This window comes from Sciurus carolinensis, chromosome 13, assembly GCF_902686445.1.
Source record: "Sciurus carolinensis chromosome 13, mSciCar1.2, whole genome shotgun sequence".
NCBI lineage: Eukaryota > Metazoa > Chordata > Mammalia > Rodentia > Sciuridae > Sciurus > Sciurus carolinensis.
In genome coordinates, this window is record NC_062225.1 from 7,739,159 (window position 1) to 7,762,024 (window position 22,866).

General features: G+C 34.4%; 1 protein-coding gene across 1 annotated transcript in view; it reads right to left on the reverse strand.

Annotated features, from left to right (window-relative positions):
- The window catches only part of Rev1 (REV1 DNA directed polymerase), a 75,203-nt gene that overhangs the window by 34,284 nt on the left and 18,053 nt on the right, over positions 1-22,866 (reverse strand). Inside the window, 4 exon segments of the mRNA XM_047523421.1 lie at positions 2,589-2,741; positions 8,792-8,960; positions 18,626-18,752; positions 20,023-20,086. Of these exon segments, the coding sequence (XP_047379377.1) occupies positions 2,589-2,741; positions 8,792-8,960; positions 18,626-18,752; positions 20,023-20,076 (503 nt within the window). The 5' untranslated portion in view covers positions 20,077-20,086.

Genomic DNA, 22,866 nt, shown 5'->3' on the forward strand with positions numbered 1-22,866 from the left:
ACTTCATATGAATTCTTATTCCTTCTGGGTATGGCTGCTCACGCCTATAAACCCACAACTCAGCAGGCTGAGGCATGAGGATCAGAAGTTCAAGACAACCATAGCAACTTAGCAAGACCCTAAGCAACCTGGTAAGACTTTGTCTCAAAAAAATAAAAAGGGGGCTGGGGTTGTGGCTCAGTGGTGGAGCACTTGTCTGGCATGTGTGAGGCACTGGGTTCGATTCTCAGCACCACATATAAATAAATAAAATAAAAGTCTGTAGACAACTAAAAAAAAGTAAAAAAAAAATAAAAATAAAAATAAAAAGGACTGGGGATGAAACAGTTGTAAAGTGCCGCTGAGTTCAACCCCAGTAACCTCCCACCCCACAGCAAAAAAAAAATACAAATCTTATTCCTAGTTTTAAATTTAGTTTATATGTAAGCCATTGTCCTACCCATTAAATCCAATACCACTATGTATGGGACTAAAGTTTTGAGGTCAGTTAAAATTCAGACAGAAAGCTGACAGACTATATTAAGTAACCCACTAATGGGGCTATCTATTGAATAATTAGATAAAAAATAAGAACCAAGCAAATGTACAGAGATAATTCAGTAAAATTCACACAAGAAAAACAAGCAACTTGGGGTGGGGGGGGGATGGAAGAATAGAAGTACTTTGGATTAGACGAAGGGGAATGAAGGAATGCGAGGAGAAATGGGAAAAGGAAAGATATGGTCCAAAGGCAATCCAATGACAGATTTATAACTGTAGGACCTATGACAAAAGTTATAGTAAAATTTCACATCCTGGATTTTCTAGATGTTTGTTCAGTAATGCTCTGTAATTACAATGAAACTCATCTACACTTATAATCTAAGAAACAAAAATGAAACCTGAATTAAAAACCATAATTCACTCTACTTAGAAATGTTCACAGCATTAATCCAATTACAATTCAGGCTCCAGATGAAGGGGTGCGATACATAGCCCCATGACACAGGTAATATTACCAGGTCTAAACTCTTTCATCCTAATACCAACATGGTCTATTAGTAATGATGGTCTGACAATATACAAAGGTCATGTGAGTCAGAAGCAAAACATTACCACCCATTTCTGGGTTGGCTCAGGCTCAACCATCTCATGGAATATGACAGCCAATTCTGAGTAGATCCAATCCTCACAGATAATCAGTCCAGTAAAAGGAAAATAAGAAGAAAAACTGGAAACAGTTAAAAGAAGAAAGAACGAAATCTTATTTCTCACATTTCCAAGAAAGTCTGTCCCTTAAGATAAAAAGAAAGCAAGGAAGCAAAAAGTCATGTAAGATCATTTCAAAGAAATTTATAAAATATACTGAATATATCCCCACACACAAAAATCAAGGAACAAAAGGAATGTTAAGTCAGAGAAGTCTTAACATCTAGTTTTCTGTGCCAAAACCATTAAGACTGTTAATATGAAATTACCAATCCATGAAACAAATTAATATATTGGCAAGAAAATATATCAATATACAGTCTTTCTGTACTAGCTTCTCAGATTAGATAAACATTTGCAAAATAGGTGTATTCAAATATCACTGGTAGATATACATTTATTAAACAATAGCATAAATATATTAAGAAGTAAAATGCGATGTCTTCCTAAAATTGTCAACAAAGAAAATTATGAAAAACACATATCAACTTTCTTATTTTATTATTGTAGGTTAAGAAATGAATTGTGTACTTATGCAAAACTTTACTAATATAACTTGGTTTACTCACTGACAGAATTTTAGAAATTAAAAGTTTCAGTAACATGAAAAACATTTGAACAAGCTTATAAGTGAACACAAGTTAAATAACAAATAACAAAACAAAATTACAGAAGGTTGTGATATCGGATCCTCCCAGGTTAATGAGATTCTTGATCTTTTGGGAAAAAAAATATATCCAATTCCCAAAGCAAGCAATTTAATAAATAGTAGAAGGTTAATGATAATGAACCATTTCATATACAAGTTAAGGCAACACACCAATTAATTGTGAAACCAATTTACCCAGAATTATTGCAATAAACATTTAAATCAATATAGTTTTAAAAATCAGTCACACACAATACAGTCTAGATTCATTCCCAATTCTGTAACTGAGGATCACCAACCAAACTGTCAATGATATAAAACATTTACATATTTAAGAATTACAGTTATAAATTTTGAATTTTTCAAAAATAACTTGAAATGTAAACATTCTTTCTGTGCATGGCACATAATAAAAATACAGCTGGTAAAGTTAGTTCCATTTGTGAGAAAATAATGATCCCTGTGGGAAAATAATTATTTTTATGTAAATTCAAGAAAAACGTACTAATAATTTAAGATACGTTAGTTTAACACAAGAATCTAGTACAATCAGAAAAACCTATTTACATTTTACTTATGAAACGTTAGCCATAAATATAGTTAATTTGGGGGACAGACATCTACATGTTTCCACATTTTTATTAGTGGTTAACAGCCAGGTTTTATATTTGTTTCTATCTTCAACAGGGTAAGGAGCCATCCTCACTGCTAAAAACCAGCTGTGCCGTTTCCTCAAACAAGACAAACTTACACCCTGTTGTTGAGCTGTCTGGCTATATTGCTTGGACCTGCCACAGGATCCTCAGGCTTGCATACAGGATTAAAGTTGAGGCCTTTCTGCATGCTGGACTGCTTGGTGTACAGCTGATATGGAATGCAGGATAGGAGTCGTCCAGCTTTGATGCTAAAACGAGAAAGCAACACCAAATTTAGCTTTGTGTACTTGATAAAAATGATCTTCATGAAAAATGAGCATTCTTAAACATGGAAGTATTTCACTAGCAACAGGCTGCCTGCCTTCCTAGTTTATTCCTTCTCCATAGTCTCCAGTACACTACCATCTTACTTAAGCACTTAAGGATAAGAAATCTGCCCATGAAAACAAATGGGTCTGGAATTTTATGAATTAGTGGCCAATAATCTTATAAAACCATAGAGGTGGATCAGAAAAACTCGAAGCACTAGCTGCACTAGTTGGTATTTTTAATCTTCATTACTTCAGTATTTACCAGGATTCCCCCTATTAAACTACACAGAATCATTAAGACTTTCTTGCCAAGCACAGTAGCACACACCTATAATCAGCCAACTCAGGAAGCTGAAGCATGAGGATTGCAAATCCAAGGTCAGCCTCAGCAATTTAGGGAGACCCTCTCTCAAAAATAAATAAATTTTAAAAAGACTCCCAAATTCTATGTCACATTCATGTTAGGTCTACTCAATTTGGAAAACTAGAACTAAAAACATAGGACAAAATAAAGAATCTCAGCATTAAGAGTAATTAATAATTTACACTATTTTTATGTGTATCAAGGGTGGTAAGAGACATGAAGATATGAACTTTGCAAGAAGGCAGACATCTTCACACATATCTAATCCCAAATGTTCATGTCACAAGGAGTATCACCACTGCAATCCCGAGGAACGCCAGCACTGCAACACTAAGTGGAACTGGCACTCCTGTCATACTTCCTAACCAAAGCCAACTGCATTAAACTGTCTTAAATTGATTTTGGGCTATTCTATCTTTAAAAATGTCATTTCCCCTTCAACTTTAAAAATTAGCAACTAACATACTTATGTAAACATCCAAATTTTAAAACAGGCAGGTCCTTAAATATTTGGAAATATTTTTTTAAACTGTTTGATTCTGAAACCTAAAATACCTAAAATAAGAAATGCGCCCATGAAAACAAATGGGCCTGGAATTTTAAAATTAAGGAAGTCACCCCTTAATTATTTAGGAAAACAATAAGTTAGTAACAGACTAAAATACTTTTTTATCTCATAAATCCAAGATTTTTGACATTTTTATTTTCTTAAATGGCTCTATATGTGACTTTAAAACAAAAATAACCACCCTGGGAGAAATGACAGAATTCTCTTACAGAAAATTAATTTTAAAAAACTGAGTCAACAACAACTTTGAATCCAGAAAAGTACACTGATGATATATTCTAAAGATGAAGTCATATAATGGCACAGTCCAGGTCCTATAATTTTGTCAATTACATAATTACAATATCAATTACATCAATTATTTAATAATTCTACCAAATACTAAAACTAGTAAACCATGGCATACAAGTCACAAGACATTTCATTTTCACTCAAATATATTTTTTAGGCTAAATCAAAATTACAGGTTACATTCAAATATTAGAATCAAAATTCTAAAATTAGACCATTTATTACTTTAATTTTATTCTTTACTGAATCAACTCTTCTCCCTTAAAAATTGGTTTCAACTGCCAAACTACATCTTACAGTATTGTCTATCTCAACTCACCTCTTGTCTCTACTCCCAAGAGGTAGAGGTACTTCATACCAAAATAAAATCCCATCTTAACTTGACACCTTTTTCACCATGAATAGTTGTAACCAAGGGATTAGTGCACATTTGAGGTAAAGTCAAAATACAAAAACCAGACAAAATGCCCAAATAGTGTGCTTACTTCTTCAGGCTATTAACAGTATGGAGGGTGATGTAGACTCTACGGGTGCCCTCTATGGTCAACACTGATCACACTCAACTCCTAAGAAGAGCCATGTGGCCCAGCAGAATTCTTCAGCTTATGTAAACTCATGGAGATTATTATAAAATCAGACAAATGTAAATACTCCAGGTCTCAAGTCAGAGATCCTCTGAGCTACTTGGTAGAAGGAAATAAAGTCCAATACATGCATTATAAAAACATTATTTGGAAGTATATTTTTAAAAAATCTTTTAAAACTTTTTCTCAGTAATTAATTTTTAACATTTACTAATTTCCCTATTTATCCTAAATACACAGAAAACTTATCTACATTTCCTTCCAAAAAGAAGAAAGAGTTAAAAACCAAAAGGAGCTAAGAAAGAACTCTTTCACTTTACCAAAAGATAATATAACATGGTTTTTATGTATATAACTTTTCCAGGTCGCTGCAAATATGTTCTAAAATATTTGAAAGTGTTTTACATTCTATACAATGGATCAGACACATATTCACTCCAAGTGAAATATTTATCTACTTAGGGGAGCCTCAATTCTTGCTTTGTCCTACAGCAAAGGTAAAGTTATCTCTAAAATAAAACTTTGTTAGCTAACAGTTTTCTGAATCATGTTCTATTTCTATCAACTGCCAATGAATAGTTATACGAGGGGCCAGGATATAACTCAATGGGAGAGTATGCACAAGGCCCTGGGTCCAATAAATAGTACCAAAGAACAACAAAAAAGGCACACAAAAATTCCCAGTTGGGTTCTATTTCATACTTTCGATTATAGTCTGAAATAATTCTGTTTTCTTTTTAGTGTTTCAGGAATAATTCTGAAAATCAAAAGTTTCATAGTTCCAGTCAATATTCATTGCCCCAGTTCTTCTCTATTACAAAAACAGCATCTAACACCTTTATATCCACCTGGACATCACCCACCTTCTTCCTTCTTCAAAAATGAATTTAAGGCAAGAAAAGATCTACTTATGTGCCAAGAAAAAAAATAAGATGTTCTTTGCCTATTTTTTCTCCATTAAGCAAAAAAATCATCTTTACACATTAAAAACTGAAATTCCTTTTGGCCTACCCTCAATTTCCTAAACTTCTCAGCCACTCACCAAGACATCATGTAGTTAGAAAAGTAAGTAACATGAAAACATGACTTCCTGACCTCCTTCCTTCAGAGTCAAGATTATATGTTTTCACTACAGACACTAAAAATTAAGTGATCCATTCTCTAGCTCATGAAAACCAAGAATATATTTTTAATAAGGTATTACCTAAGAGTCATTAAGAGATGTCCTGAAATGTATGTACTGTTTACATTAGTAAAAATAACTTTAGAATTTTCTAGTTTTGTGAAAAAAAATGTAAAATGACATCATAATTCATTTTAAAAAAATTCATGCTAGAAACTAAAATCCTGCAAATATTCTCTGAAGAGTAAAGAGAAAAAGGACACAAAAGTACAAGGGAAATGAGAAGAAAAAAAAAGAGAGAGAGAGAGAGAGAGAGAGAGAGAGAGAGAAAACTACAAGTGACTTTCATATAAATGAGTTGAATAAGCACTCTAATTAGAAATCAGTTTTAGCCCATATCAAGTATGAGATCTTCAGAGTATCGTTAAGTACAGGACAAATATGCTAACATCAGTTTGGGAGTTCAGAAAGAAAAACTCTGATGGGGAATTAGTACTATTCGCAGACCCCAAGTGAAGTGGCATGAGTTGGAACAATAAATCACCAGTATCTCCCAACTCACAGTCAATCTACTTGGGAACCTAACAGTAGGAGACAGGTTCCCACACTCCAAGACGAAAACCAATAATAACAAAAACAAAATCAACCTGTACTAACTTAGGACAATGGTGTTAAACTGTGCTCTCATGAACACCTCCAGTTTGGTAGGCCAGTGGGGTAAGTCACAGCAGCTTTTCTACTACATTTCCAATTTCAACAAAAAGTTGTCTCAAGAAAAGGATTACAACAAAATTTTGAAAACAAGTAATTTATAGTACATATGAGTGTAACACTTGCAAGGCATAAATGTTAGTAACATAATCTCATACTTAATGAACATAGGCTTCTCATTAAAAGAACTCCCCTGCCTCTTGGATATTAGGGCCCTATGATCACACCTGTATTAACTCAAGTTTAATGGCACACACACGGCATCAGGGACTTCTAATGAAAGCAACACCTCACACACTTAAGTTGTAGTTCCTTTTATAACCATTCAAATGAAAACAGAAAAACTAATTATAAAAAAGATGTTATCATCCATTACATAACAAATACATCTAAAATTTAGAAGTCTAAGAAAATCTCATTAAAATCCTGCCGAGACAAGATCAAGACTGGGATTAGAGAGTTAAAGGAAACAGTAATGTCTGGGGTTGTAGCTCACTGGTGGAGCTCTTGCCTCTAACATGTGAGGCACTGGGTTCGCTCCTCAACACCACATATAAATAAAATAAATAAAGGTACAGTGTTCATCTACAACTAAAAATATTTTTTAAAAAGAAAATAGTACTGTGATTTAACCAAAAGGATTCCATGCAATAATGACACAGAGACATTTGGAATTTATTGTATATATTAAGATATATACCCAAACTGATCCATTTCCACATGGGCCTACTCATCTATAACAAAAGTAATGGTAAAAGAGTGGACCCAACCAGAAGTCAGAAAACGTGGACTCTCAATTCTGCTCTGTTCTTGGGCAAATCAAACTTACTGACCCTACTTTCTTATATACAAAACGAGGTCAATAGGCCATATAATCATAATGTCCAAAGTTATTCTCAGTTAAAAATGGACAACTAAGCATAACTCCAGACTAAAATAAAGTCCTATTTTTAAACTTTTAATTATCTCAGCTACATTATCTCCCTAGTCACATTCTGTAAGAATAGGCGTAAAGAAAACGGCTGTACTGAAAGAAACACCATTTTCTAAGCAAATCATGTCCCACCTAGCAAGAGCCCTTTCTCCCTGACTTTCCTACTGCCAACAGGTTTCCCCAATTCTTTCCAAACCAAACTAATATCTTCAACAACAAAATTTTAGCTCTAGCACTATGACGGGATTGTTTCTGATAACACAGTTCAACTCAGGAGTGATAATAACTTCTTATTCTGAGAACTTCGTAAGTTCTTTCATAAGGAGACACAGAACTAAAAGCCATGTTAATCCTATGTAATAGACAGAGAGTAGCTGGGTCATGAGAACAAAGCACAAGACAAGAATCAGTGGAATGTTCTAAAGATAAGTCTTTGATTTAAATCCCACAAGGTTTAAAAATCTCCATCTGTAAGATAAATTTAACTTTCTGAAAGCAATAAAAGTACTTTTTAACTTTTGGAATTTTAGTTTACAGAATAAAATTAATAGAAGCTTCCTGTATATTATGCCTCTACAATGTTCTAAGCATTGTGTTAAATAATTCACACAAATGATTTCTATTTCTCACATAACCACAGCAGGTAGGTTATTTATCAGCCTTTTACAAATGAGAAACAAGGTTATGAGTTACTGCATAAAGTTTCCAAAGTCACACAGGATTACACAATGTGGAATTGGGAAGCTGGGATGTGAACCAAAGTACATCTCCAGAGCCCAGGGGTGCAGTCTTTATCACTATCACACTGCTTTATCACTGAATTTATGCAACTATATGCACTATATAAAGGAACTGGCCAATACTAAATCTATGGAATAAGTTCATGGAAGGTGTCAGAATTAGAGAGAGCTAAAATTTGAAAAAAAATTTTGGACAACTGACTTCATTAATTTTTAAGTTTGTTTCATTAGCATCCCACTATACAATCTGACCATGCTCTCAAATACTGATTATGAACTATCCATACACAAAATTATGATTTTAGCATTTTCACTTCTCTTTTAAAAATCTAGTAATCACTCATCTGTGTGTGTGCATTATGTATCATTTCAAAATATAAATCACTCAATTTTTAGCTCACCACCAAAGTTCCAGACAATTTAAACTCAGAAAGTTAGTATGAATAACCACCAACTTACATTTTATCACCTGCACACCAAGAACAAAGAAATCATAATAAATATCAAATCAGTTAATTAAAAAAAGAAAAAGAGGACTAAGATGTGGCTCAGTGCAACACCCTGAGTTTGATCCCTACCACTGCAATTAAGTTAAATATTTATAATAAAATATAAAGTTTTCCATATTTCAAAAAACTTATTTGGTTAAATTTAATCAAAAGTTAAACTTACCTTTCCACAATCCATTCTGGTCGAATTACTTTTTCTCCCTTTAATTCTTTAATTTTGGCATTAGGAAGATTTGTGGCAATAATATGTGTTGTTTTGGATCGGGAATAATACACATGGTATTGACCTCCATGCAACATCATTAACTTTCTCAATTCCTCAGCAGAAGGATCTGTAAAGTCAATATTAAAATGCATTAAGAATTTCATGTTCAAGAAAGAAGTACACAAAACTGAGTAGTACCTTAAATACACCAACTTAAAGATCACTGGTTCACTTTCTCCTTGGCTTTGTTGCCTTTAAACAAAGGTAGGAGGAAAATCACAAAGTGATAAAGCTATCTGACCTTAGCACATCCTCTTCCTTTAGATACCAGAAACAGTGAACCGATACCAAAACCAATACCAAAACTTCTACAGCTAAGAGATGTGTAGCAGAGCAAACAAGGATTTCAAGTCACATATCAATTACAAATAATAATTTTTAAAATATTTTATCATATTTAACATATGTCCCTAACACTGGTATCTTTTTTTCCCCTTTTTTTTTTGTAGTGCTGAGGATTAAACCCAGAATCTTGTGCTTACAAAGCAAGCACTCTACAAACTGAGCTATATTAACAGTCCCAGTATCTAGTTTTTTAAAAATTAACAACTATAATCTTTTTAACTCCTTCAGAATAATACAAGGATAAACAGAAAAATTACTCATACTAACTCTAAGTAGACTTACTGCAGGACTTATAATATACTTGGCTCTTATGAAGCTTAATAATTTTAATTTTTATTTAAGACAACATTTAAAAAGTCCATTAAATAGTTGCATCTCATTCTGTTCCCTAATATAAAACCTCATCGAGGCCAAAAAATAAAGTTCACCAATACAAAAACAAGACTAAGAAACACCATTTAAAAAACTGTTTCAAAATTATTTGTCTTAGTAAAACTACAGAAAATATCTTAAACATTTTAAGAAATATCAGTCAATGATATTTATTGCTTTCCCATAAAAAAGTGTAATTAACTAAAGTGATGTTATAACCTACATTGCTAGTACCATGTTAAACCATTTTCACATTCTTGATTCTTTCACCTATCATCCTAATGAAAGCTCTAAATTACACCTCCCCTAGCAACTGCACCCAGGGGAGGTTTCCAAAGAAGGCTTATATATCCACCTTGTTATTCATCAACAGCTTTTCCTTAAGCCCAAGCAATGTATGTCCAAGTGTTTAAATGTTTTTATTATGACAACTCTCTAATTAGGTTTTAGTCTTCAGAAGAAAGTAGGGGGTGGGGAATGAACTAATAGCACCTAAAGATATGCCAGGTTTGTCTAATTAATGATAAATTCTTGAAGCACAGTTCATTTGATGCTTATTACATGTACTGGCACTGTCCAACAGATATGAAATCCACAATGCAAGTCACATATGTAATTTAAAAATTTCTTGAGCCTCATTAAAAACATTTAAAAAGCCAGGCACGGTGGTACACGCCTATAATCCCAACAACTCAAGAGGCTGAGGCAGGAATATTACAAGTTTGAAGCCAGCTTGGGAAACTTAGCAAGATCCTGTCTCGAAATAAAAAATAAAAAGGCATTAGGGATGTAGATGAGTGGCAGATCACCCCTGGGTTCAAAACAAAAAAAGTAAAATTAATTTTAGTAATATTTTATTTAACCCATTAGATCCAAAGTATTATTTTGGAATGTAATTGATACACAAAAATTGAGATTTACATTCTAAGAGAGGACAGGCACCAAAGCAAGATGGAATGGGTTCAAATCCTAGTTCTGTCACTAGTAAGTTTTGTGGACCCAAGGAAAGTTTCTTATTTTCATAGAGCCTCAGTTTTCTCATTTGTAGAACAAGGATAAAAACAGTACCTCAGAGGGCTGTTGTGGAGATTAAATGAGCTAAAATTTATTGATGACTGAGAAAAATAACTTGCACATAAAAAAAAATTATATCAGCTATTATCAGTGTTAATAGTATCAACATTACCATTTCTTATCCCAAAGCAGGAAGGAAGCAGCACCAGAGGTGAGGCTGTTCTGTACCCATAAAATTTTTCCAATTCATGATTCCTCCTAACAAATCTTTCTCTTATTGCCCACCCTTCAGTAAGTTTTCATTTAAGAATGTCTTTGATGTACTGGCCAGGAATAAGAATAGAAAATGAAAAAACAAAAATAGATTAAGGGAAATTCTACCAGCCAAATTTACAATCAATGTCACACTTCAGGGAATGTCAAAACTAAAAGAGCTTTTCAGAAGTCTAATGGCCATTTCATTTTCCACAGTAGTACATACAACCTAATGAAAGTAAACAGACTGGACCAATTCAAATAGTTAGCAGATAAAATTAACATCCCTAAACCCTCGTTATGCATCCCTCTTGAACATATTACTTTTAAATTAATTAGAGTATAAAAATGATAATATTCCAGCCAACAAAATCATTACCCACAGATCTTTTAGTGAGGACCCTTTAAATAAAACAGTGTTTCTGAGGTTCAACAGCTCTGTAGGTGACTTCACCAATAGAAAAAAATAAAGCATTGGTTCTAATGAGATTTTAAAAAACATGTGTCAAAGAACTATTTCCTTAAAGTTCTACTAAATTTTTAAATAGTTAATTATTATTCATTGAATGTGCCTAATATAAGGCTTTAGAAATAGCATTCATTTTAGGCAGATTAATTTTGAGTAGTGGAACACTTTCAAAATCAAAGTTCATTGTTATATTCCATGCATAAAGATCAGAAATATACAAGGCAGGGGGAGCCTGGATATAGGTGCATGTCTTTGACACTGCATTCTATACTAATATTTACCCCTGACAATCCTACCAAGTAATATAATTCTCATTTCATAGAAAAACAAATCAAAGATTGGAGAAATGAAGTTAAGTCTTGTGCATGGTAGGCAAATGCACCATCACTGAGCCACTCCCCAGACCTTGATCAACTTTAACAAGGCAGCAATCTTAGAATTGGATGGAGACTTGGTTTCCAGGTGCATGTTAACACTAAAAAGTCATGTCACGCTAGGCAACTCACTCACCTCAATTAGCCTCATTTCCTCATTTGCAAAATGAGAGACTAAACTGGATGATAATTAAGGTCCCTTATAAAACTATTATATGATTTCACACACTAAAATCATTATCTCCAGCACACAAAACTGGAAGATTTCCTCTGATGACAACCACATTCATGTGTTCAAAAAACATCAATGTGAGTTTGTAAGTTTACAAACAAATCCCTTTCACTTGAATCGTACACCTGTTACGTATGCACCATACATCGTTTCCTTTTGCAAACTGTGCCAAAAACTTCAACAGAGCCAAAGTCATTAAGACCTGGCTTTTATCCACATATTGAAAAAAACAGAAAATAAGCAGAACACCTCTTTTCCCTAACTGTCCCTATCCCACCAATAATACAGTGGTACAATTACTGTCCACTATATTTAAGGCATTGTCTCACCTGAGCTTTCACAAAAATAAACAGACTCAGAGCCTATTTTCCAGAGATTATTACAATTCAGTAGGCCTAGAATGTGGCTCATTTCAAATTAAAAAGTAAATTAAGAGGACTACATTAAATTAGCATGTGACTGAAAATATTTTAATGTTTTGATGTACAAATACAAAAACATTTTACTCATTTGCTCACTCAACTAATATTTACTGAGCATCTACAGTGTATTGTAGTTCCAGGCACAAGATACAGCAAACAAGATGCAAGTCTATGCTCCATGGTATTTGTTTTTCACTGGCCAGGCAAAATAATAGGTCAGAAAAATAATACCAGTTCTGCTACAGATAAATGTAACGAAGAGAAATAAAGTTGGGACTAGGGGTTAGAGAACAACTGGAGAGCAATGTATACCTACGTTAGATAAAGGCAGTCAGAAAAGGTCTCTTTAAAGAGGTAACATTTAGCATAGTCTGCATGAGGAAGATCTAAAGAAACAAAAGGAACATCGAACCATGTGTAGTGGCCCATCTGTAATCCCAGTGATTCAGGAGACTGAGGCAGGAGGATACCAAGTTTGAGGTCAGCCTCAGCAACTCAGCAAGGTCCTAAGCAACGTGACAAGACACTGTCTTAAAATTTCAAGAAATAAAAAGGGCTGAGGATGTAACCCAGTGTTAAAGGACTCCTAATACCAAAAAAAAAAAAAAAAAAAAAAAAAAAAAAAAACAGCAAATTTAAAGTTCTGATATCGATTAATATAGGAATTTGGGGATACAGAAAATGATATAGTGAGTCCCACCAAAAAGTGGCCATAAACCACTAGAATGCAGGAAACACATGAACTACCGGAATGCAAACCAAGCAAATGGTAAGCAATCCAGACCACATCCTTGGCCCAAGTGCTTGCCCACAAAAAGTAACAATAAGCACACACAGGGAAAACCATTGTGAAACTGTATCTCCACCCTGACTCCATCTCTAGCTCAGGCCCTAGGCTACAGTCCTTACATAAATATTAACATACCAGACCAAGGGGAAGCTGCTTCTTGCTCTCAAGATGGCCCACATTCTCCCTTGAAAACTCGGGCTTTAAAATAAATGTTTCTAGCAGTGATGCTATTAACATTTATATCTATGGATTGACTTAGGTTAGAAAGCAAAATCTGATTTGATCTGGGTCTTAATGGATGCACTGCATTACTAATTTACAGAAAGAGGGAAAGAAGCACCTTTTCATCAGAGGCAAAAGAATAAACAAACACAAAACTAGAAAAGTACAAAGACAAATCTAGAAAATCAGAGCAAACCTGTTGGCCAAAGTTAGAGAATTTGCAAGTGAAAATGCAGGTAGGACTAGAATGCCTTGACCCATTTATCCAAGACCCACTTTAAAAATTCGGTTCCTTTATGAAGGAGATTCACCATTCCCACAAGCAATTGCTTCCTCACTTTGGTTCTGCCACCTGTTTTCCTCTGTTCATCTCTATTCTAACACACACAGATTATTTATGCATCATAAAATCCACATTCTCTATTAACCACTTCTTTTCACACATCTTTCCTCACAAGCAGCATCCAAAATAAGTTAGCTTAGTCAATTAAAGTAGAATAAAATATGATGGAAAGTTTATTAACTGGAAAATTCAACATAGTAAAGACACTAATGCTCCCCAAATTGAACTACAGGTTTAATGTAATTACCATCGAAGTCCTAGCAAAGTACACAATAGAATTTTATCATTTATTCTAAAATAAACATGGAAAGGCACAGGTCTTATAATAGCAAAAAAAAATCTTGACAAAGTAGTAGTTACTGAGAGACACTGTTCTACCTCACCATAAAGCTTCCTATACAAGAGCAGTGAGGTACTGGTAAAGGAATAGGACACATCAGTGGAACAGAGTAGGGAACTCAGAAAAAGGTTCCACCTATATATACCCAAATGACTTTTTTTGTGTGGTGCTGGGGACTGAACCCAGGGCCTTGTGCATTCAAGGCAAGCACTCTACCAACTGAGCTATATTCCCAGCCCCCAAATGATTTTTAACAAAGGTACAAAAATAATTCAAGGGAGGAAGGACAGCCATTTCAACAAAGGGCATTAAGGCAAGTAGACATTCATAGGGGGAAAAAAGTATTAAACCAAATCTCAAAATAAATGTAAAACATAAAATTTAAAAATTTTTACCAAAAAAAAAAAAGCCTTACACACACATAGGAAAAATGCCACAGGATCTGGCACTAAGTTGTTAAGTTTTTAGATCTAAAAGCACAGTCCATAAAATGGAGAAATTACACTGTGTAAAATGAAAAATTTATGCTCTGCAAAAGACCACATCAGGAAGATGAAAGAGTCAGGAATGTGGCACATGCCTATAATCTCAGCGGCTCAGGAGGCTGAGGCAGGAGGATCTCGAGTTCAAAGTCAGCCTCAGCAAAAGCAAGACACTAAGCAACTCAGTGAGACCTTGTCTCTAAATAAAATACAAAACAGGGATGGGGATGTGGCTCAATAGTCGAGTGCCCCTGAGTTCAATCTCCGGTATCCCCACCAAAAAAGATGAAAGACAAGTCACAGATTGGGAAAAAGAATTTACACACCACATATGTGACAAAGGAGTATTATCTAGAGTAAATAAAAAACTGCCAAAACTAAATAGTGAAAAGAAAACCCTAAGTAACCCATTAGAAAATGGGCAAAAAATATGAAGACCTTTCAACAAAGATGATATACAGATGGCAAATAAATACACATGAAAGGTGGTTTAATATTAGCTAAGAGGCTAATGCAAATTAAAACCACAAGGCAACACATCTATTAAAATAGCATATCTAAATGAAAAAATAATAAACTAAATGCTGTGAGAATGCAGAGCAACTGGAATATAAATTAAAACCATGATGAGCTATCACTACACATCTACTAAAATGGATAAAATAAAAAACAATGATGGCAAGGATGCAAAGAAAATGCATCATTCATACACTGCTAGTGGGAATACAAAATAGTAAACACTTTAAAAAAGAATGTCATCTTAGGGCTGGGGAGATAGCTCAGCTGGTAGAGTGCTTGCCTCGCAAGCACAAGGCCCTGAGTTCGATCCCCAGTACCGCAAAAAAAAAAAAAAAAAAAAAGTCATCTTAAAAAATGTACAGATGCAACTACCATACAACCCAGTATTGCACACTGATGTTTACAGAGACACTTTTACACACACATTTATAGCAATCAAATAAACAGGAAATAACCCAGATGTCCTTCAATGGGCAAATGGTTAACATACTGCCCTATAGGCATACTATGGAATACAACTCAGCAATGTGAAGGAAAAAACTAGTTATACACGTAGCAATTATTACAAATCTCCAGAGATAAATGCTGCTGAGTGTTATTAAAAAAAAAAAAAAAAAAAAAAAAAAAAGAGCCAATCCCAAAAGTTTACATACTGTAGACTCTATTTATACAACATCTTCATGTGCTGTATAAATGACAAATGACAGAATATAGAAATGGAGACCAGATTAGTGGTTGCAAGGAGTTAAGATAATGAAAAGCACAGAAGGGAAGTGGGTGTAGCTATAAAAGGGCAACATAAAATATTCTTGATGGAAATATTGACTCTTCTCAATGTCAATTTCCTGGTTGTGACATTGTACTCTAGCCTATTAAGATGTTACCACTGGGGAAACTGGGTGAAGGATTCACAGTATCTTTCTGTATTTATTTCTCACATTTGCTTATAAATCTACCATATTTTTTTAAAGTTTAATTAATAAATAATCCTATACCAAAGAAGCATATAAATCTACAATTTGTAAAAAAAAAAAAAGTTTTAAAAATAATCCTATGACAAAGAAGTTAACCCAAACAAGGAACAAACACTTTCTTGGGGGGGAAAGAGAAAATAAAGAATGGGCTGGCAGAAGCAGAGGCAGAGGGAATCTTCTCTCTAAGCTCAGTTCAATGCTAACTGGGATGGAAGTTAAAGGGCCTATGAAGAAGGCATGGATGGCACAAATAGGAGCTTTAAGGGAACCAAGAAAATTTAGAATATTAGTTAAGGTCCATGAAGAGATGGCTAAGAATCAACAAAAATGGAATGCCTTGTCTTCATGCATCTGAAGTCCTACTCTTTTTACTTACTAATTCATTATGCAGACGTTAATTCTGTTTTATAAATAATTCTTTTTTTTCATGCCTTTTACTTGTTTTTATGTGGTGCTGAGGATTGAATCAAGGGCCTCACACATGCAGTGCAAGTGCTCCACCACTGAGCTACAGCCCCAGCCCAAGAATTATTAATTCTTAATAAGCAGAATTGTTAATTGTTTATAAAGTTGTGAAACATTCACTAAAACTGAAAATTTTTTCTGAAAGCAAAGTCATTTTAAATCCCAATTTGGGTGTCAATGTAAAATTCAGCATAAAAGAAGTTTACTTATTGAATTATATAATGTAATATTTTAAAAACAGGTAAAGAAAAGGGAAAATAACAATGTATCCAAACAGAAAATGTCTTACAAGTCACACAAAAATTAGTCTAAAGTAGAATCAGAATTCCAGTTTCTCAACCAAGAAAGTGATGAATGCAATATTTTTCTCCCTTACACAAAGCATCTCCTTCCCTTCCTTCCTCTTATGTGAATAAAGGTGCCCTCATGAATTGAGCAGACTTCTGTAACTGACTAATGTAACAAGCAATGTTTTGTTTACTCATTTATTTATTATTTTTGGTACTAGGGTTGAAGCTGGGGCCTCACCCAGAGTAGGCAAATACTGATCTACATCCCCAGTCCTTTTTGTTTTGAGACAGGGTCTCACACTAAATTGTTCAAACTGGCCTCCAACTTGCAATCCTCCCACCTCAAACTCCCAGGCAGCTGGGATTACAGGCACATGCCACCATGCCCACTGTTTTTATTTTTTTTATCATTTTAAATCTTTTATGGTGCATCTGATGAAAGAATTCACCCATTCTTTTTTTTTTTTTTTTTTTGGTGATACTGGGAATTGAACCCAAGGCCTTGAGTTTGTAAGGCAAGCACTCTACCAATGGAGCTATATCCCCAGCCCACCACCAAGATTTTTAAGAAAAAAAAGAAACTTCCTGCCTGTGAACTTCCTAAAGCTGCACCAGCCTCACATTCTTAGATGAAACTCATCATCAATGATGCCTAACAAAAACTCTTGATTACAACCAGTAGGCTCTGCCCTCACTAAATGAAGCAAATGCATCAATTCATTAATACTTTCATTTAGCAAAAACTTCTTGAATGGTAAGACACAGTCACTGCAGAGGCATCAAGGATATAATAGGGGGCTGGGGAGATAGCTCAGTCGGTAGAGTGCTTGCCTCTCAAGCACAAGGCCCTGAGTTCGATCCCCAGCACCGCAAAAAAAAAAAAAAAGGATATAATAGGGATGAAAATATAACTCTTGCTCTTGTCTAGTAAAGAGGCAACTAGAATAAGGTTTAATAGTGCTAAGACACAGACACACAAGGAGCCATAGCACCAGGAGAAAATGTAAAATCACTTAAAGCACATAAAGACAATCAGACAACCTAGGGTAAATGATACAGGTATCAGCCAACTGAAAAGCAGAGAAGGGAAAATTAAACAGATTGACACAACTATTTACAGTCATTTGTTTAAAAAAAAAATACTACAATGATCATAAGATGACAACTCCCTAAGAAAGTGAAGAAATGACTTCAGGAGTAAAATCTGATAATCAACAGACAAGTTCTACCTGACTTTACAGACTGGAAAAAGATTGATCCAAGCTGGCTATATGGAAGCCCACAGAGAGGGTACTTGGTGCCAGTAAAATCAATAGAAATTCATGAAATACAGGTACTGGGCACCTCCAAAGTGGGTGTGTAGATAAGTCTTAAAATAGGAAATTAATGGCTAAAACTGTTTAAGAGGCAAATTAGAACTCCCAGATTTCCTCCCCCACTCAAACTCTTCCAGATACCGAACTCAATAACAATAGAACAAGTGATAGGGAAGGAGATGGAAATGGTCCTACCAGACTCCTCCATATGCACCCTGCAGTTTTCAAGCACACCCATATGCAGTGAGCTCCCAGTCTGCTGTTTAAGCAAGACACCTACCTTTCCTCATTTTAAACCTTATTTAACTATGTACTCTGATAAAAATTAAAGATGGGATGGAAAGGAGTAGAGAAGGAGTATCTAAACAGGATTTTCTTTTTAACATTTTAAAATCATTTTCATATACATGACAAATAATTAAAAGCACAAAATTCAAAACAAAATATATTCTCAACCCTAAAAAAGTACATGCCAAAATAGGTACCTAAGAAGTAAAAAGTACTCGACCTGTATATCCATTAACATAGATGGCAACTCCACTAAAAATCGTAGATGACGTCCCATCCTTCTGCAAAGCAGCATCTGTTCGAAACTGTTCCTCCAATTTTTGGACCTTGGCAGTCATATACCCACCCTAGAATTAAAGAAAGGTAAACCAATCACAAAAGTTACATTTTCTCCTTCCACTCCCCCCTCAAGAAACTTGGATTTTAAAAATAATAAGACAACCTTATTCTGTACTAGAGACTAAGATAAAATGCTGACCTACTAAACCTGAACCACACAACAAGGCAATAAACAGGTAGATCAAGTAAGACTCTTCCCTCTATCAACTCAATTTTAATAATCTCATTACCTTTTTATGATATTACTTTTAAAAAGGGAAAACTCAACCATAATAAATTCAAAGTCATTCTTATAGCTACAATTGATTGAGTTACACCAAAGTTTAAAACGATCAGAAATTTAAAAAGTGGTCTAAGAGCAAATTTTTAGAGTGCCTTCTACTATTTCTTTATAAGAAGCTTAAAATTAATCAATTCAACAAACCAGCAGCCCTCTACACTTGGGAATTAGGAATACAATGAATGATTCTATGGTTAAATTCTGGACCTAATCATCCTACTTGACAGTAGCACTAATTTCCACTAGGTACCTTCAATCTCAGAAAAATATCAAAAGCTATCTCTTAGAACACCATTGACAGATAAATGAATTCACAGTCTCACTTTTCCTGAACCTTGAAATAATTAAGCATGATCAATTCTAAATTATTAGATCTTTAAATTAAAGCTGTAGGTGACTAGAAGTGGTACATTTTTTTCCAAAATGGAAATGACTTCACCAATTTTGCTGATTAAAATATTACTCACTATAATTGTTTTAAAAGCTATAAAAAGAAAATTTAAATCAGTATAATCCCATTCATGAATATTTTGAGGTGTTATTTTCAAATCTTAATTGCATGTCTCAAAGCCACCGGGGTTTTAAAAAGTAGGATCATATATAATACTCCTCTGTAACCCGCTGTTTTAGGCAAGGCTATCTTTCCAGGTTAATTGCATCATGTTCTACCACATATAGATGATTTCCTTAACCAATCTCCTATTACTGCGTATTTATGTGTATTCATGTTTCCCAGTATTAATCGTGATTTTGAGATAAAGTCATCATATACTAAATTTTGTGCACAAGCATATTTATTTCCTCAGGATAAAATTCCTAAGAGTAAAGTTTAATAAGAGTACAAGTTGATGAACAACTGATTTTTCAACACATGGTGAAAATTCCAAGAGTTAGTGCACAAAATGATTTCTAATTTATGCCTTAAGTCATGTTACAAGTGGAAAGAATTAAAACTACCTAGGCTTTCAATATAGTTATTTTTATTCTTTAAAACACACCCATTTTTCCCAGCCATCATTTTCAGCTCGCTTCCTCCATCCACCTCGCCTCATGGTGGAGCTTCTGTATTGGGAGGAAAAAAAAAAATGTCAATTTCATAACACAACATACTCCTAATTGTTATTTTATTTCAGCATTAAGAAAAATGATAAATTCAAATGCTCAATTAATCCAATACCCAGTAAATTTTTTTCTAAAATATATTATTCTCAGACTGCTTTACAAGTGAAATTTGTCCCTAAAACATCCTCTTACAGTTAAGTATGTTTCTACTGTAAATTTCAATAAGGAAATCTTTATTCCTGAATAGTTATCTTAACATTCAGTTACATAAAAACATCATCACATCCAACTAAATGGCCACACTTATTTAACTTGTTACCATTAAGTAATAAAACATTTCCTTTCATTAATCATCCCGTAATACAGCTCTTCAACTGGTGTCTTTGTTGTTACATAGTGGACACTTATGAATGTGCTCACAGTGTTAATTCACCAATCTGCAAAAGCCCTAAAAGAAGTCGATTAAAATAATACATCATAGAGGATATGATGCAGAAAGATTATCACTTCTAATAACTGAGTACATCTGGCATTCTCCTTAAGGCAACACTTAGCCAGCCAACTGTACTGTAAAATCACCAGGATGACCAAATTATGGCTCATCACAAGTGTTAGCAAGCTTGATGACTTGCAAGACATAAAATTATTTATGTCAAATGGTACTGAATGTAACTCTCTGTAAGGTCAAATCTTCTAACTAAAACAACCACATGTTGGAACATAACTGCATTAATCTTCACAACTGAATATAACCCCTATTTAGGATTTTCTTCTAGTCACTGTACTAATGGGTTACTACATGAAGCCTTAAACATTATCAAAGTGGGCTGGGGATGTGAATCAGTTGGTGGAAAACTTGCTTAGGATATCCAGAGGCCTGGGTTCAATCCCCAGCACCACAAAAAGTATATCAATAAATAATATGGAGGTTTTTTAAAAATTGTTTTAAAAAATTAGTCAAATGAGCTTTGCTATGATTAATGAGTATCTTTTACTTGACAACACCTTAAAACATGACAAGAAAGACAAAGCATTTTCTTTCAAATACTCTTGTTCTTGGTACTGTGGGATTTAGTTTTCTCTTTACTAGCACATATATTAACAATGAATTTGTTCTGTCCACATTTGAAAGATATCCAGAAATAATTCTCAGAGTTAAGTCCCAGCAGAGAGACGAGACAATATAAATGTTTTAGGAGCATGTGCAAAGTGCTCTAAGAAGAGAAGGTAAACTGTGGAGAGAACTTTAAGTTTGATATACGCAGGGGCATGGGTACCTGACATGTTCAATATCAAGTCCCAGAAGGGCCATATTTTCTGTTAAATATTTCTTTTCAAGCAGTTCACTTTGTCCATTCTCCTTCCAAAGACTTCATCCCTTACCTTAAGGGAGTTTAAGAAATGTTTTAACACAGTTCTTGACTTCACATAAACTCTGAATCCACATGCCTGCTCTTAGAAACAAGTCAAGAGTTTGGGAGTTCTGCCAAGGATGCAAACTCACAATAATAAAACTATCAAACTACTATATTTGAAGGTAAATCAACCAACGAAATATATTTTAAAAGTTTAATGTATTTGCTCAATCATTTAAGTGTCCCATTTATTAAGATCTACTACAGTCCTACTGCAAAAGGCTAATAAGAGGGCTGGGGTTTTAGCTCAGTGGTGGAGCACTTGCCTCAATCCTCAGTACCACATAAAAATAAATAAAACAAAGGTACTGAGTCCACCTACAACAAAAATATATATATATTTTAAAAGGTCAATAAGAAAATCCTTACTGATGGTTTAAGGGTAGACAAGTATAAGACAAAGGTGAATGCTGGACTTTATAAATTGTTTTTTAAAAGCCCACCCCCAGCTATACAAGGTCTAGCAAAAGTGGAAATTACTGACCAAGAATCACAAGAGGACAAAATCTACAAAGAAAATCTGCCAACTCGGTTCTCCTCCCCAAAACAGGATCATTTCCCTCTGAAGGCATTCGTCAAGTCTAGAGGAGTGGCTGAAAGGCTGGGACAAAGGTTTCTGACAAGCACAATGGTTAAGAGAATAAGAACTGGAGTTGAAAAGTCTTGCAAAGATACATACAGATAGACCTCCACACTTGGGATCGGGGCCCTAGGAGGAAGAATAAACCAGAAGTAAACAAACTACAACTTTGCAGAAACTGAATCCTACCTTACATAATTTCTACCTCTGAAAGTAGTTTAGGTGTTCCTGGATTGCTAAAGTTTCAAGACAACCAGCAGAAGCAAATGTAAATTCACTATGGAGGAGAGCAACATACTAAACTTCACATATTTCTACAATCAATTTTGCAAATATAATGTCTGTCACACTAAGCAAAAAAAAAGAACAACAAAATCACAGATCTACAGAGACTGCAAATACTGAATTTAACACAGACTTTAACCACCATGCTTACTATGTCAAAGGAAATAAAAGACAAAAACATCCTAAAATTTTTCAACCTAAAAATAAATGAGTATAAGGCAAGGAAATACAAATCCTACAAATGAACTCAAACCAAAGACTTGCAGCAGGACAGGAAGGGAGGACCCTGGAGCACAAAGCAAACTACATGATGCAGCTCCACAATGCTGGGTACCAGCAACTCAGAGGATGAATTTTAGCATGCAGCAAAGCCACCTGATCACCTCAAGTGCAAGGCCAAATAAAAGCAAGATACTGCAACGGGAAAGAAACAACAGTATGTTTATCAACACTTCTGCTGATACATACAATTCATACTTCACTAAGACCCACATGCATTT